Source organism: Argopecten irradians, chromosome 4 (assembly GCF_041381155.1).
Source record: "Argopecten irradians isolate NY chromosome 4, Ai_NY, whole genome shotgun sequence".
Classification (NCBI taxonomy): Eukaryota; Metazoa; Mollusca; class Bivalvia; order Pectinida; family Pectinidae; genus Argopecten; species Argopecten irradians.
The window spans coordinates 21,851,158-21,866,880 of NC_091137.1; the positions used below are offsets into that span (position 1 = coordinate 21,851,158).

The window sequence follows — 15,723 nt, forward strand, 5'->3', positions numbered from 1 at the left end:
ATTTTCATTGTCACAGAAACGTTGATGCTTGTATTCTTCCCACTTGCACATATATAGGTGTAAACAAAACAAATACAAATCTTATTTAAAGATAGATTTATTTGTAAACAATAACATGTCAATTGTTGCCTAATTACTACAGAATTTAATCCATTACATATAGTATATAGCATTCAATTTACTATATATTTGTGTCACTTATATAAAGTTTTCCCCTTCATGAGAACCCCAACAGATCAATATAAATGAACCAATGATAAAACCCTCAGTTACCTCAACAGATACCTGTATTGTAATATTATATATAACATAGAACCCTCAGTTACCTCAACAGACACCTGTATTGTATTTATAACACATCTTCCACTTTATAATTAAGTAAAGGTATACAAAGTGCATTAAGTGTTTTTATTTTAGAAATCATTAAAACACAGGTACATATATCTGGTCTAATCTACATACTGGTAATTATGGAACTACTATTTGTGTTGAACAAGGATCATTAATGATATAGTAAAACACATTATAAAAAACATACAACAAGTTCATGGTTATAACACAAGTTAGTTTCATTCCTGTCAAGGTTCGCGTGAAATATTTGTAATATGTTTATAAACTACACTTATAATAAGAGGTTTCATTGGTCTCCAGTTGTTTGTTATACTGTAACATATCTTCCACTTCATAATTCAGCAAAGGTATTATAAATGCATTGAGTGTAATCATTAAATCACAGGAACATATACTTGTATGGTCTAATCTACATAATTATTTGCACTATACAGTGATGGCACATTTTTATCAATATAATGATTTCTGAAGTAATTATAACCACAGTATTAATGGAGCAGGCTATAAAGACTGGGTAATTTGATTATCTGAGGTGTATCATAATATAATATATTTTGGTATCAAAACTATGGCATGGGATACACCAATCTAATTAAAATTAGACTTGTAATTTCGCTCCACTACGATACTCTACGTTACGCTCCAATACAAGATCTAATGATGCCCCGTTCGGGGTCACCTCAGCATGACCCCTATGGTTAGCCAATCAGCGTGTCGCCTACTGAATCTTCGGTGTGGTTCATTCATTCGGAAGTGTAAACTGATAATAATGCGTCCTGAGATGTTCCGATTCTAGGCCAGAGGTCATGCTGAGGTGACCTCGAACGGGGCATCGTTAGACCTTGTATTGGAGCGTAACGTAGAGTATCGTAGTGGAGTGGAATTACAAGTCTAATTTTAATTAGATTGGGGATACACAATACATCATCCAATGTTATGTTATTAAAAAAATATTGCAGCAACTTAAAATGAATTTCTGGCAGTATATATATGATACAATCTTCTAAAGGCTTCAAAACAAAATACAATTTGGCAGTGACTGTGTCAAATAAACCAGACAATTAAAACAATGTACTACAATATAATTGATCCTTAAGTGATAGGCTCCTCCTTAATGTGAACAGAGTCTAACGTCCAAGAACTTGGCATTGCCACATTCGAGTCATTATTTTGTGAATGTTTAGGGGACTGGGAGATGTCTGCCCCTGCTGATAAAGCACTATTGTAACTTGAGGAATCGTCTGTACATGAAGAATTGGATGGTTGTTCCACATTGGCATTCACTGTGAAATCTTCTGGACAAGATATGTTATCTAGGTTTTCCTCTGAACGAGTTTGTGAAATCTGAAATTGATTTTGTTCTGAATGTGTATTCTCAGTATCATTTGATGCATCGTTTGGGAGACACAAACTTTCTCCTGATGAATTATCCGTTTTAATCCTCACCTGATCATCACTGGTAGCATTTGACACTGTAGTTGTACTTTCAACTTTATTATCTGATGACACTGGAGAAGCAACTTTCTGTTCTGAATGACTAACTTTGGGACTGTCACTTTCGGGAGTTTTCGGCGACGTCGGTGAAGTCACCTTCACCATGCCCATACTGGAGAAAGCAGACAAGGGAGGTAAGTTGCCTATACATAGTTGCTCTCCCTTTGTTTCCATATCTAGCTCTGTCATTAGATCTGACAATTTTTTGGCTTTCCTGATCTCATTTTGGTGTATAATTGTGTATAGGTGTTCTGTGAGTTGTTCTTTGAGCTCAGATTTCTTCTGTAAATCCAATTTGGCTTCAATAAACTCCTTTTCTGCCCTGTCATAGCGTCTCCTGAAATAACATTTTAACACGATTTGAATATAAAGTTAACAAAAAAGCACAAAATTATGACATTTCATTCTAAAGTTTGGATACCAATGCAAAAGAAAGACATATCAGCCAAGGTAAAAAACGTTTAAATTATTGCCTTAAATAAGATAAAGATAATTTAGGTCGTACAATAAATCACCAGTGTATAATATTCAAACAGTATATCAATTGACTGTTGTATGTCTTGTGCTTCATTTACTAACAATGAATTATGTATCACATTCAAAATGACTAAAAGATCAAAGCTAATTCAAACCAACAAGTGGCATTATTTAAAGTCTGCAAAGCTTTGGTATCTATATAGACCATAAAACTATATAGATGGTTTAATGCTTAACTATACCAAATGATAAGGAGAATTCTATTGTACACCTATATAACAATTGATCGTAATTCCAACATACGTTGCCTCCAGGAAATCTCGACTGGCATTCTCAATCCTGTTCCGTACCACAGTCACATCAGCACTCAGTAAGTTGTCCAGGATCATCAGCTCCTTCTGTATGTGTGTCAGCTTCTCAGCTTCCATCCGTGCCTTCTTTTGTCTGCAAATAATTGCATATATATATATATATATATACACACCATAATAACAATAAAGTACAGATAGGAAATGACTATGAGCATTGAAAGGTAATCTATCCTTTATACAGATATAAATATTATGGTTATCTCAGATAAACACGTAGCCCAAAAAATACAAACGGGTTTGATAATTCTTTTGAATGAATTACAGTTATCTGACTTACCTTTCAGACAATGTCTTGGCTAAGAGAGCCTTTTTGTGTTTGTTAGCCTCCTCAATCTCTTTCTGTTGCTCTCTGAATTTTTCTAAAGTACCCAGTTCACGACTGTAAAAAAATCCATTTAAATGCCATAATATTGTAACATATCTATCATGTTTATTTCAATATGCATGTATACACTTGCACTAGTATATCTTGGCCATTAGAACTTCATACTAATATCATTTGGACTTAAGCATTACTATATACATGTAGTCATAAAAAGTGAAACATTCTGTATCATGAATGCATAGTTGTGTGTCTGCTTGTAAAATCCTTTAAATTACCATTATTTTTTGCTGATGTATCTTTACCCTTTAAATCATCATTAATTGTACATGTCCTCTCTTAGTTTGAATTACTAGTCTATTTAATCCCAAAATAACAGTTCAGTATGAAGGGTCAAATACCAGTATATAAATAATGACTACATTAATTGATAAAGAATTGTCCATGTCAAAAGAGACAATATATTACATACTTTAAAGCCTCCTCTGGACCCAACTCCTGAATCTCTGGTTCTTCTTTCACTGTAACCTGGTCAGGCATTGTGACTTGGGCAGACTCACTCAAACTGGGTACAGCTCCACTGGCTGAAAACTTGTTGCCTTCACGTGAAATCTTATTACCTGCATCATTAAAATTAATATCAATTCTCATTTATCGGTAATTTAATTACATAGCATCATTTAACAATCCCACAAAGCTTACCTTGTATATAGTGTATCATTTATCGATGTTAACACATTTCTAAGAACAGTAAACTATTGTTATATGTGCATTGTAAATATATAAAATATATGTGTTCATTTGGCTTTCCTGCAGTGTCACTCTGCTTACTAGCTACATGTAGCTGTGGAAAAATCCATCAAATGCTTTTGAAATTAGTGAAAATGTTAGCGCCACCTGAAGGCCATATATATATACTAATATCTAGATTTTTTGTATTTCATTTTACCTTTGCATGACAATTTTTTATTGAAGATTTGAAACATTACAATTTGGCAAACATTGAACAAATTAAAGTTGCTTCAGTATTTATAGCCTTAAGATCTACTTTAAAGATCTACATATGTATTAAAGCAGTCTTATAATTTTACCTTGTATATTTAGTCAAGGCATCAGAGCTTGGTTTTACTGTTCATTAAAAAGATAGGTGTTCATCATTTTACACCAAAGAAATGCACATCTACATATGTTGGTTACCTTAGTTAGACTATCACTTACAGGATTTGTTGGGTATTGGCTGAGATGTTGGTTTTGGTTGTGAGAGATTCTGTCCAACTACTGGTGCTTCTGAGGCACTGCCTCTTGCTGCTGATGGTGGCATCCGCCTTTCTTGGGTAGAAATCTTGTTTCTATGCATTGCAGCTGAAAGTATTTAACAGATATACTGTAAATGAATGAAGGTTAGGAGGGATGAATATAAAGAGGATCTTACATGAATGGCTATGTGATATGAATTTCATCAAATGAGCTCAATAATTTGATATGCCATGAGCCTTTAGTCTCACAGCATATAAAGGCTCGTGGCATATCAAATTATTAAACTTGTTTGATAAATTTCATATCACATAGTCACGAGTGTAAGATTCTATTTATCACATAACTTTTAATAATATAAATGTAAGTAAAACTTAAGATTTCCTCTCTATATAAAAGAGTAGAAATCAGGCTTAGATGTGGCGTTTCCATTTCTACTGAGACAATCATATGACTACCTAAGACAACAATATTGTTATTCCATATGTGTCTTACAATATTTTTGACATGGCCATATACAATAATATATAACATGGCTGGACGGGCTAGTTATGTAATAAATGATTTATATGCATATATAATGCTGCATGTATATTAGCCCTAAAATGGGAAGCAGATAATCAGTTCTCAGTTAGGTTTGTGTATCCAGTTAGCATTTTAGCTACTGTGAAATCATTAATTTTCGTGGGGGTTTGATTTTCGTGGATTTCGTTTTTTGACCAAAATCAACGAATTTACATCCTCACGAAAATATATATACCTATACCAATGTCATGTAAGTTTATGCGTTCATACATTGTAGGATGATTATTACCTCACTACATAAGGTCTATTTCGAGGACAAGTATGACAAGTTCAAAGTTGGAAAATATTGTTCAAACAAAGATAGTTTTCAGAATTTCATAGACTTCATCTGCATGTACCAACAAATAATTGATTGAGTATATCATGACTCTATCAATGTGACACGATAATTGTTTGTTGGACACATCTGTAAAAACACTGGCTGAGTACCGACTCTAGATTGTGATTGTAACTGTGTTGTGTGGTAGAGCTTAGTTCCGCTTGAGAGATCAAGCAATACAGGTGACAGTGTCGACTGTGTATATTTTAACAGTAATGAGTAAGGTCTTCTCCACGAATTTAAGTGCCAACAAAATTTGTAAAATTTTAGAATCCACGAAAATTGAGCCCAACGAAAATGAATGATTTCACAGTACCTGATAACTGCCATACACATTTGGTGTGACAAAAATAGTAAATGAAATTCCCATACGAATGGCCATCTTTACTTCTAGTATAAGGGATACATGCTTTCAAAAGTAAAATTTTCTAGTTAATTTCTTTTGAAGTTCTGTAATTTAGTAATTAGTGATTCAAATATCACAAAGACCCCACGATTTGTTAAATTTTGAATTCCAAACATATAATGATGCTATAGATACCATACGATACATAGTTTCAGAGAGGAAGTAATTTATATGAAAATAGTAGCCTAATTAACCTTTATGGCCCCACCCCTAAGGCCCCAGGGGGTCAGCCCTATCATTTTTACAATTTTGAATCCCCACCCTATAAGGATGCTTCAATTGCATTATGAGTGCTGTCCCATGCTTACTGTCGTGACTGCCTTACCGTTGACAAATATTGTGCAGTACTTGTCGCACGGCTGCAGTAGTTGTTCGGTGTGTACTCGGACTATATTTAGAACTAGGTAAACCTGACAGCGAGTAGGCGTGGCTATTGCGGGCACCGGTGACAGGTAGTTCATAGGTAACATCCGGGTATCTCCCTTTCCACGACATAACCAAAACGAAACATCATGGCAGATGTATGACGTAGCTCTGAACAACGGACGGAAGATTTCTGACAGATGGTCGTCGTTAGAGCTACGATTCCGTTCCATTGACCGTAGTGTTGCAAAGTGTTGAAAATGTTACATTTAAGTGTGTCATGTAATTTTGTAATTAAATTAAAAAATATCAAACATTTTAAACATAAAATGATTTTTTATTTACCCAACTCCATGTCTAAACTTTATTTTGAAGCACTTTTGAATGGCTCACATCGACATAGCTCACTTGGCCGCCATGATTGATGCTTCTCTTTAGAAGGTTTTGCGCTCCAAATATGGCAACTAGTACCATATATGGAATGACCTACAAATTTTCACTACGAAAGAAACAAGGTTTTTAACATAAACTGTAAAAAAATCTTTTTTGCTAAATTCTAAATACATGTAATACTAATATTTGTTCAGTTTCACCATGTTTATTCTTAATTTGTTGGCTTTTTAAAACTTTTAAACATACATGTATTTTACCTGGTGAGTGTTTCCTTTTATCAGTAAATCAAACATGGCGGTGTATTTGAACAGAAAAATGTGCTGTTTGCCTCGGATTTTACCACTAATAGTTGATGAAACATTATAATGGAAAGGTTTGTGAATTAATATTGATCATAGATGTCAGAACTATACAGTAATCCAATAATATTAGATCTCGATATTGAGAAACTTCTGTTAGACACAACGTAATGATCAAAAGTGTCTCGTCGTGCTACAATCTGATTAAAATCAGCTGTTTACCGTTTGTAGAGGAGCATCAAACAGCTGATTTTAATCAGATTGGTTGTGCTATACCTCTAACATTGTTGGAGTAAATAATACAGTTACTTAAGTATAATACCCCAAAAATATATTTTTTAACAGTCTCAAAATGTCCAATGTGGATCACTGGGGTGGAATTCATACCTTAATTGCCGGGAAGGAGTGGAGGCAGGGTATGATTATTTGTTCTATATAAGAAAGTCTTCGGTAATGATAATGCAGTATCGTATCCACAACGCTATCTTCGGTGAATACACCACTCCAAAACATAAGACCAAGTTTTTAAGCGTAGGGCGATGCCATGTTTTAATTTATTGACCAAGTCTCGTGTATCCTGAACGTTCACAGGATTACTACAATGCAGAACAAGCCACGCCTACTTTATTAGTCTCTGTAGAAATTCTAAATATAGCCCCAGTACACACCAAACAACTACTGCAGCCGCGCAATAACTTCTACACATTATTTGTCAACGGTTCAGAGAAGTTGTTTATATGGAAATAGCCAAATGAACCCCTTTTGGCCCCGCCCCTCAGGCCCCTGGGGGGTCAGCCCATCATTTGTACAATTTTCAGTCAGTAATTAATCCATAAGGATGCTACCAGTCAAATTTTATTGAACTCCGAACAGCGGTTATGGAGAAGAAGTCAATCGTTGACGGACGGACAGACGACGGAGGCCACTGTATGGCATAAGCTCCCCTTGGTCCTTTGGACCAGGTGAGTTAAAAATTTGTCAAATTACCTTTTAAGCTACCTCAATGATGTGTTCCAAAGAGTTATATGTAACCTGCTAATTATTGTATTCATATGGAGAATTTTAAGATAAGGAATTCCTTAAAGTATTTGTAAGGAATGTTGATGAAGCTGTAATGTACTGACATCCATGACCAGAACCCTCCAAGCTACAGCGATGTTGCATTCATAATAAATTGGCTTGATTGGTCATTTATATGTGTTGTGTTTGGAACAGTCCAGAGAGCAATTAAAATGTGAAGCTTAAAGCAGGAAAATGGTCCTACATGCATACATATGTTTATGTATCCTGAGTCTCAGCTGGCTATTGATTCGAGTACACACGTGTATCAGGTATTGACATACTGTACCACAGGAGTTTGACGTTCTGTCAATAATATATAGTAAATGTATATAGAAAAAATACCCCTATATACTATATAAAAACAGTGGTATTAACGTCAAAACTCCTGTGACTGTATGTACATGTGTAGGCCTACATGTGTTCATCAGGGTCCAGTTTCACGAACATTCCATTTAAATTTTAAGGAATCTCTTAACAGAAAATCATCCATAGGAAAACATTACAGGTTTTAAGGAAGGCTCCTTAACTTAAGACTTTCCCCCAAAGTTAATGCTTTTCTATGGGGAAATTTAAGTTAAGGAATTCCTTAAAGTTAAGGCATGTTCATGAAACTGGGCCCTACTAGCTCTACCAGCTAGCCTATCAGAACATTATTTTTTATGCAAAGATGAATGACGAGGTATTCCAAGCTATCTAGCCCAGACATACATATTATATACAGTATCTGAGTATGGTACTGGTCATCACACTGCAACAAATTAATGTATATGATAAACTGGCCAACGCCGACACGTAACGCTTTGTGGTTGATAAACACTTCGAGCATGAAAGTTAACCTTTCATTCGCAAAGGCGATCCGTCAGATTCTCGGGATTTGAACCGACGAAGATCTTCATCGGAAAATCCTGTCCATCCACCCGCCATGTTGCCACGATAATATCAACATTCTTAGTCAGGAAAAAGTTTGAATGATAAACCCTTAACCATAATGTAATCAAGCGTCATTATAACAACGACTTTTATCTGACAGCCGATTGAAACTTGGCGGTGAAATTTCAAATTAGAAAATAAGACTCTTCGCCAGATCACTTATTTAACGAAGGTGCGCACTTAATTTACATCAGTTGAACTGTTTCTTCACTATAAAAACTAATATGTAGCCTACAATCCTTTGTATTTTATACATTTTATGCTATATAGATTCTATTAGGCCTAATGACAGAACGTCAAGCTCTTGTGGTACATGTAACACATTTATAGGGATTCACGCATTTCAGATCAAGTTATATATTTCAAAGTTATATTTCAGAGAAAATTGCATAAAACAAAGTATAGTAATCAATAAGTGATGTCATCAAATGAGGTAGACTATCCACAAGAAAAGTTTTAGCTGTTTTTATTAATTTTGATACACTGATGTAAGTATGAAATTAAATCATGTATAATGATGTGTGGTTTAACCATGTAGATCAAGAACTATACTGGTATTAAATTTATCAATAAGTGATAAAGATCCTATCATGTATTTTTTGCATTATATACACTGTTGTACATTCGTTATTATTCCTGTGATTATACAATGTATTTGTCAGTCATACCAGTCGGGCACAACATGTATAATGACTATTTGTAAGCTTATAATGTCTGAACTATTCAGATTAATGATGATGCTGATCAGAGATTGAATTAAAATTTTCAGTCATCCACAACTCAGTTTAAGAATGGATGGAGAGTTAATTTGCAATTACAAGAAGTGTAGAAAGAGACTTAATTCATTTGCTTGGGTAAGTACACAGACATTTAGTCAATTTTAGATTTAGTATCGCCTTTGATATTTGACCATTTTATAATAACCTATTCATAAATTGTATACATGTAGATCAAGAGATTGTGGACACTTTTTTGGGACCTTTCATTTTACCAAACTTAAATAATATGTCTACTGTAGAGTGTCAACCTACAAAAATATTAACATAGGTAGCTAAAGGTTAGATGTCTGGGCAGCGGAAAAATGTCAATTCCATATGTATGATATAATTTTTCAATTATAGTAGAGGAAATTTAAAAAAAAATGCAATAGTTAAAATAAAATCTCTTGGAAGATGTAATTAATGAATTATGAATCATCATTATCTATTGTGACTGTTGTAGGTGACATCTTGTTCACGTATCCTTTTGCAATCATAAGACAGATTGAGCGTTGGAATGATAGACACAGGCATATGATGTTCATCAATTCATTTGTGAAGTATACATATGTGCTTTTCCATTTTCGAATGTCATCACATGAACTTTTTATGCTTGCTAATTAAACATTGTAGTAGGAAATTCATTGAATCAAATTGATGAACTGAAACCTTAATCAATAATTTTGCAGTTGTGCCTGTAAACAACTTTTAATTTGTAGATCTTTTCTGATTTTATGAGTTTGTTTTGTGAAGTTATGAGCAAACATCACAGGTTTACTCAGCACAATTACCTGACTCGTAAGACAATTTAAATATATAGAGCAAGTTACTGGTTTATGTACATGTAAAGGAAAATATTTGACAGGAACAGAAAAAGTATGATATATTTGCATGGCAGATACACCTTGACAAAGGTTCTTAGATATTTTCTGTGATGATGATGGTGGACGAGAGTTCAACAAATCCTACACCTGTCCAGCTTGTAAGTAGTTTTTTTTATATAATCAATGCTGTGATAGCATGTGGTGTTTCTTAGCTTTTAGGACAATAAATCTATGTACCGATTAATTTTTATGTATACAGTATAATCTAAATCATAATTGTATACCCCAGTATATATCATAAATATTAAATTAAAACCAAATCTGAAAAAGTTCTTACACAATGTTAACCTACAAAATGTACATAAACTACAGGTTTCAGCTTTTACTTTCGCCTTTTTTCTCTCAAGATATATAAAAACCTAGATACTTTTACTTTTCACATTTTGAATTTATATTTTCAATGAAATATTGCAGACAGTCACACTAAATAACTTTTTGACCATATCAATGTATGTATTAAAGATCATTCGTTTAACTAAGATACATTAATTCACCAGCTAGCTTATAAAGGGCATACATAATTCAGATTATTAAAGGAAGTCAAAATTCCACCGTTATCTGTTGTTTTTTTCCAGGTGAAAATACACTATCAGGGAAATTTGATATCATCAGAATAGACCTTCAGCCTAATGAACAGTATAGATCAGTAAGTGTTCATTGATAAATGGTATCACAAAGGAGAAGGTACGTTAGGACTCGAATATGGCCCCAAAATTAATTCTCCAGTAAAGAACAACATATTTTGCCATATAACAGTTGAATACATTTGCTAACACATTGCATCTCAAAAATATCCCGCATGTGCCAATTTTGTTCACTATGACGTCATCAACATGCAGTTTCCCGCCATTTTTCACAAAAATCCTTGAAAAATCATACTTTTTGAGTGGTTTTCTCTAAAAATGAATGTGGCCGCCTTCGTGGAGCAGAAAGAGATTTTCACACGTTGTGTATCGTATATTTACGCATATCCATGCAAAATATAAAGTTGCTCCAAGGTGGCGGCCAAATCCATTTCAAGCCTTTTCTAACCTAAAGATGATGAATTTCTACCAAAATTTGGCGAGAAGAGGAAAATCGCCAATTTGATGACGTCATAGGTGGAGCACATCGTGTACATGGTTATAAAAAGTTAATTTTTGATGAATGGCAAGTATGAGAGTATTTATTGATGTGGATCAGAGTTAATATTTTTCGGCCTGAAAAATTAAGGCCAAATACTGGTCCTATCATATCTACTCCTTTAGCCACCTTTTCCATTTTGCTGTTACTCATTTGTAGGTTCCAAATTAATTCCAACACAAGTTTATAATGTCAGGGTGATGTTATGTTACCAAATCTTATTGATTTTTTATTCAATATATTCTGTCAAAGTCCACTGTTTAATATTTACATACGTATATACATATGTTTATTTATGTGGTCATAATTGCAGTTGTACATGTACATTTTGTATTGTATTTGTCTCCTTGGGATACTGTTAATCTGATGTTTATTACAAAAATGAATTTACCAAAGCATACTCTCACAGTCAAATATTCACTTCATTCTAGAAATGACAGGGATATATCTCAACTAATGCCTCAACCTGTCTAGAGTTAGGAGAGTACCAGGTGTGATTCTCAGTCACATTTCATCTTCTGCTAACTTATTGTACATTTCCAGTGTTAAATTATCCACTACAGTTATCTGTGTACCTAATCAAAGTAACAAATATCTATGCTTATTTTGTAATGATATTGGTATAAATAACATGTGATTCATTTATAAAGATGGTGTTGGCTGGACAGAAACCAGAAACCATTATGGAGATATGTACAAGAGCCTTGTCATTCTGGACATATCAGGTAAGGGGTTATTTTTAATGATATTTATGATAAATATCTGGTGTGTCCAGTTCATTTAAAAAAAAAAAAATTTCCTGACACTCCAAGTGAAGAGTTAGTTGATACAATGTCTGGATGCTTTAATTTACTCTAAGAAAAAAAAAAGAAAAATTCGATACTATACATAGTATCTATGGCAACAGTATGATATATGTCTTAGCAACATGAGGTATTGCCTATCTGGGAACATCAGATAAATAGTTAATGCCTTAACCTTAATTAGCGCCCCTTCCCTCTTCTAGAGAAAGAGTTGAAGTTATATAAATGCTCCCATTCCATGAATTTAATAATGTTTTGCAATTTGTGATGCTTATAACATCAGCATTGTATCCCATGACATATTATATGAGTCTTTAAGATGTGAATCACAACATAATATTAAATGTAGAATGTCAAAAGGAAGAAGGCATATACTATGTTTACTGTGACAGCTTAAAGTGAGTTGAAATATGGCTGACATGTTTTTGAGGTTTTTTTTATCTACAACTTACATTTTGGTTCCTTATTGATAAGTACCCTATTTGTTACATTTTTAACCCAAAGGGCTGGTGAGCTTATGTCATGGGGCGGCGTTCCTCCGTCGTCCGTCAATTTTTCACAAAAATCCCTACTAGTCATAAATGGCTGAATTGATTTAGACCATATTTGGTCTGAAGATTCCATGGGTGAAGGGGAACTGATTTTAAATAAACGGTGGGTCTGGTCCCTCAGGGGCCTGAGGACAGGGCCCAATAGGGGAAATATAACAACTTCTTAAAAATCCTTCTTATTCTGTAGAATGAATGGATTTTATTCTAATTTGGTCTGACGTTTCTTTGGAAGAAGGTGAACCAATTTTGAATAAATGGTAGGTCTGGTCCTCCAGGGACGGGGCCCAATAGGGGAAATATAGCAAATTCTTTAAAATCCTTCTTCTGTAGGATTGAAAGGATTGATTTCTAATTTAGTCTGAAGCTTCATTGGGTGAAGAGGAACCAATTTTGTATAAATGGTGGGGCTGGTCCCCCAGGGGCCAGAGGGGCCGGACCCTATAGGGAAAATATAGCAAAATCTTAAAAATCCTTCTGTTATATATATATATTGTAAATATATTAAGTTCAAATCTAAAACCTTTAAGTTGGTAGCTTGTGTTCTTAGTCTGAAACAGGTGAGTGCTACAGGCTCAATGGTCCTCTTGTTTAAGCTCCTGGGGTGCAATTATGGGGAATATGGTACTGACTTTTTTCTTATTAATATTGGGCAATTGAAAATGCACAGGCAACATGAGGGTTGTGGACTTTTTCAGGGCAATAGGTCATTGAGGTTAATGCTTGACTATTCACAGACAGCATGAGGGTGGTGGACTATTTCAGGGCAATATGTGGTTAAGGTTTGACAATTCACTGGCAACATGGTTATTGAACGTTTAATTAAGGTAACACTAGGTAAAGAGTTAATTATCAAATGCTACAAACATTGTTCGGATTTCATTAGTTACCAAGTACTCTTCCATTAGTGGTTGTTTATTTGGTATCGAGAAGTCATGCTCCAAGTAACTCCATTGACTATGTATACTGTAGGCTCACCAAGAGAGGACCTACCAGGAATATGTGGCTTCAAAAGCCAAGGAAAGAGCCGTCCAGCTGGAACAATACTATGAACAAATAGTATCACACACACAGAGGGAACTCACTTGTATCCTTGAACTGATTAATAAGTGGTTTGGAAGTTGTGATTTTATATAGCGGATGTAGTTATCCTTTTTACCATTGCCCAAGTTACATTTTGTTGTTGAAACGACCGTTCCATCACAGTGCATACTCAACATAAAATGTACCAATCCAATGCTATATTATATTTTTTTTACCACAATTGCAAGTTGATGTGTAATTTTGTTTTTCCAAAGCTGTTGAACAGTGGTGAGTATAACATGTTAAGTAAGTAATCAGAAGAAAAAAACCTGAAATAGTTTTCAGAAATAATAACTTGGTTAATAGTCTACCCTGTGGAACAGAACGTTAGGAAAATAGCATCCAAAATTTTTACCTTCTTGGTAACAATCATCAAAGCTATCATCTTCTTCATGATATACAAACTCGATCTCAAAGTTATCGTCCCCATCAGATTTGTCCTCCTCCTCCTCCTCCATTACTGGTAATTCTTGTCTTCCTCCCGAGTCTGACTTAGTTCTATTCTGACCAGAAGTTTTGGTATTCGATACTTTGTCTCCACACCAAGCACCTCCAGATGCTCCTCTTTTTTCACCACCAATGGATCGCGCTTGTATGCCTTTCCTTTTTTTAAACCTTTCAATGAAACCTGATGAACTGGAAAAACCAGGAATTCCTAATTTTTTGGCAATGTCATTTGCCTTTTGTCGTAACACTGGACCTGAAATTGCTTGTTTAAAGTTCACGCTAGTGCCTTCCATTTTCCGTACCCAATTGTAAAGGGCGTCTTCAACGGCAATAAAGTCACCATGTCGCATGCGTTTTCTTGCTGGCGAAAAAGCCCCCGAATCACATGCTGCCATTATTTGCTCTTTCTGTTTCACAATACCCGTCAGTGTGCTTCCTGTTATTCCGAAATCTTTGGCTATCTCTGTTTTAAGCTTGTCCTTCTTTTCAACTGCTCGGATAATTTCTAGTTTAGTCCCCAAACTTAAAACTGTCCGTTTTCTTGGTGCTGCAGTTGCAGCAAAGCACATCATCTGAACGTCAAAGTCATCCTGGTCAATATCCTGTGACGATGGCTGGCATTCATTCATCTGTAACATTGTACTCCCGTATATGGTATCGTCCTTAGATTGTGAATTTTCAGAATGCCCGTCCATATTAATCTGTAAGTCACTAGCCACTGCTCGATTTGTTTCTTATAACGGTAGCATCCGGAAAACTGTCAATAGTTTGTATAAAATGGTCTACACGAGAAAACATTCACTACAGACACCACTTGGTTTAGGCCTGTACTAATAGTACTGGCACACTGTTCATATACAAAATATGAACTCCACAAATGCCACTCCTCTCAGTTATCCTTTAAAACTAACTATATTCCAATGCTCCGCTTCGAGCCCCTCGTAAGATACGGCCGGTTTAATAAACCCCTTTGTCTGAATCACCACATACACACATACATGTAGCGATTTGTATTCACAACGCTTTCAGTAAAACGAGTCTATTTATAGAGCGCCTGTGTGTAACAAAGCTTCCCTGTAACGTACTAGGATCAGGTGTATGTGTGCAGCTATATAGCCGACTGCCCAGGGAAAATCAATAGAGCGTTACTCTTTTATCCGGTTCGTGGTAAACAGGTCGACACTTTAGAGGTTTAAACCAAGTTACACTACACATATATTTAGTTACTAGCTAGTACATGTATTTCTAATTAAATTGTGTCATGTCGATATTAATATAATCCCCTGTTTTAACTAGTGATTCAGTTGATCACGAATCTCTTGTATCTTTAGGGACTCCTATGACTCGTCAGTGATGTAATCATGTTTTGTTTTTAAAGTTTTGATCAATGGAAACATTCGAAAACTTAGTGTATTAACCCGTGTTTAAACTACTGATATTTTACAAGCCTAT

At 34.8% G+C, this 15,723-nt stretch overlaps 2 protein-coding genes across 4 annotated transcripts in view; one reads left to right on the forward strand and one right to left on the reverse strand.

Annotated features, from left to right (window-relative positions):
* Positions 1-81: 81 nt before the first annotated feature.
* LOC138320956 (serine-rich adhesin for platelets-like) overlaps positions 82-15,723 on the reverse strand; it is a 20,858-nt gene continuing 5,216 nt past the window's right edge. The window contains exons 3-8 of one of the 3 annotated variants that reach the window (XR_011208266.1): positions 4,234-4,377; positions 3,488-3,635; positions 2,971-3,072; positions 2,626-2,766; positions 327-2,182; positions 82-273 (exon numbers count right to left, since the gene is read on the reverse strand). Coding sequence is in view for 2 of the 3 variants with exons in the window: in XM_069264285.1 (XP_069120386.1) it covers positions 1,444-2,182; positions 2,626-2,766; positions 2,971-3,072; positions 3,488-3,635; positions 4,234-4,377; positions 14,180-14,966 (2,061 nt within the window). In the remaining variant the exon portion in view is untranslated. Of the gene's footprint in view, positions 2,183-2,625; positions 2,767-2,970; positions 3,073-3,487; positions 3,636-4,233; positions 4,378-14,179; positions 15,662-15,723 lie in introns of those variants that run through there. The other 2 variants (XM_069264285.1, XM_069264284.1) reach the window with 2 other exon arrangements.
* The window catches only part of LOC138320959 (E3 ubiquitin-protein ligase CCNB1IP1-like), a 26,501-nt gene continuing 19,454 nt past the window's right edge, over positions 8,677-15,723 (forward strand). Inside the window, exons 1-7 of the mRNA XM_069264289.1 lie at positions 8,677-8,798; positions 9,396-9,480; positions 9,848-9,863; positions 10,307-10,366; positions 10,844-10,914; positions 12,041-12,115; positions 13,714-13,828. Coding sequence (XP_069120390.1) covers positions 9,418-9,480; positions 9,848-9,863; positions 10,307-10,366; positions 10,844-10,914; positions 12,041-12,115; positions 13,714-13,828 — 400 coding nt within the window. The 5' untranslated portion in view covers positions 8,677-8,798; positions 9,396-9,417. The remainder of the gene's footprint in view (positions 8,799-9,395; positions 9,481-9,847; positions 9,864-10,306; positions 10,367-10,843; positions 10,915-12,040; positions 12,116-13,713; positions 13,829-15,723) is intronic.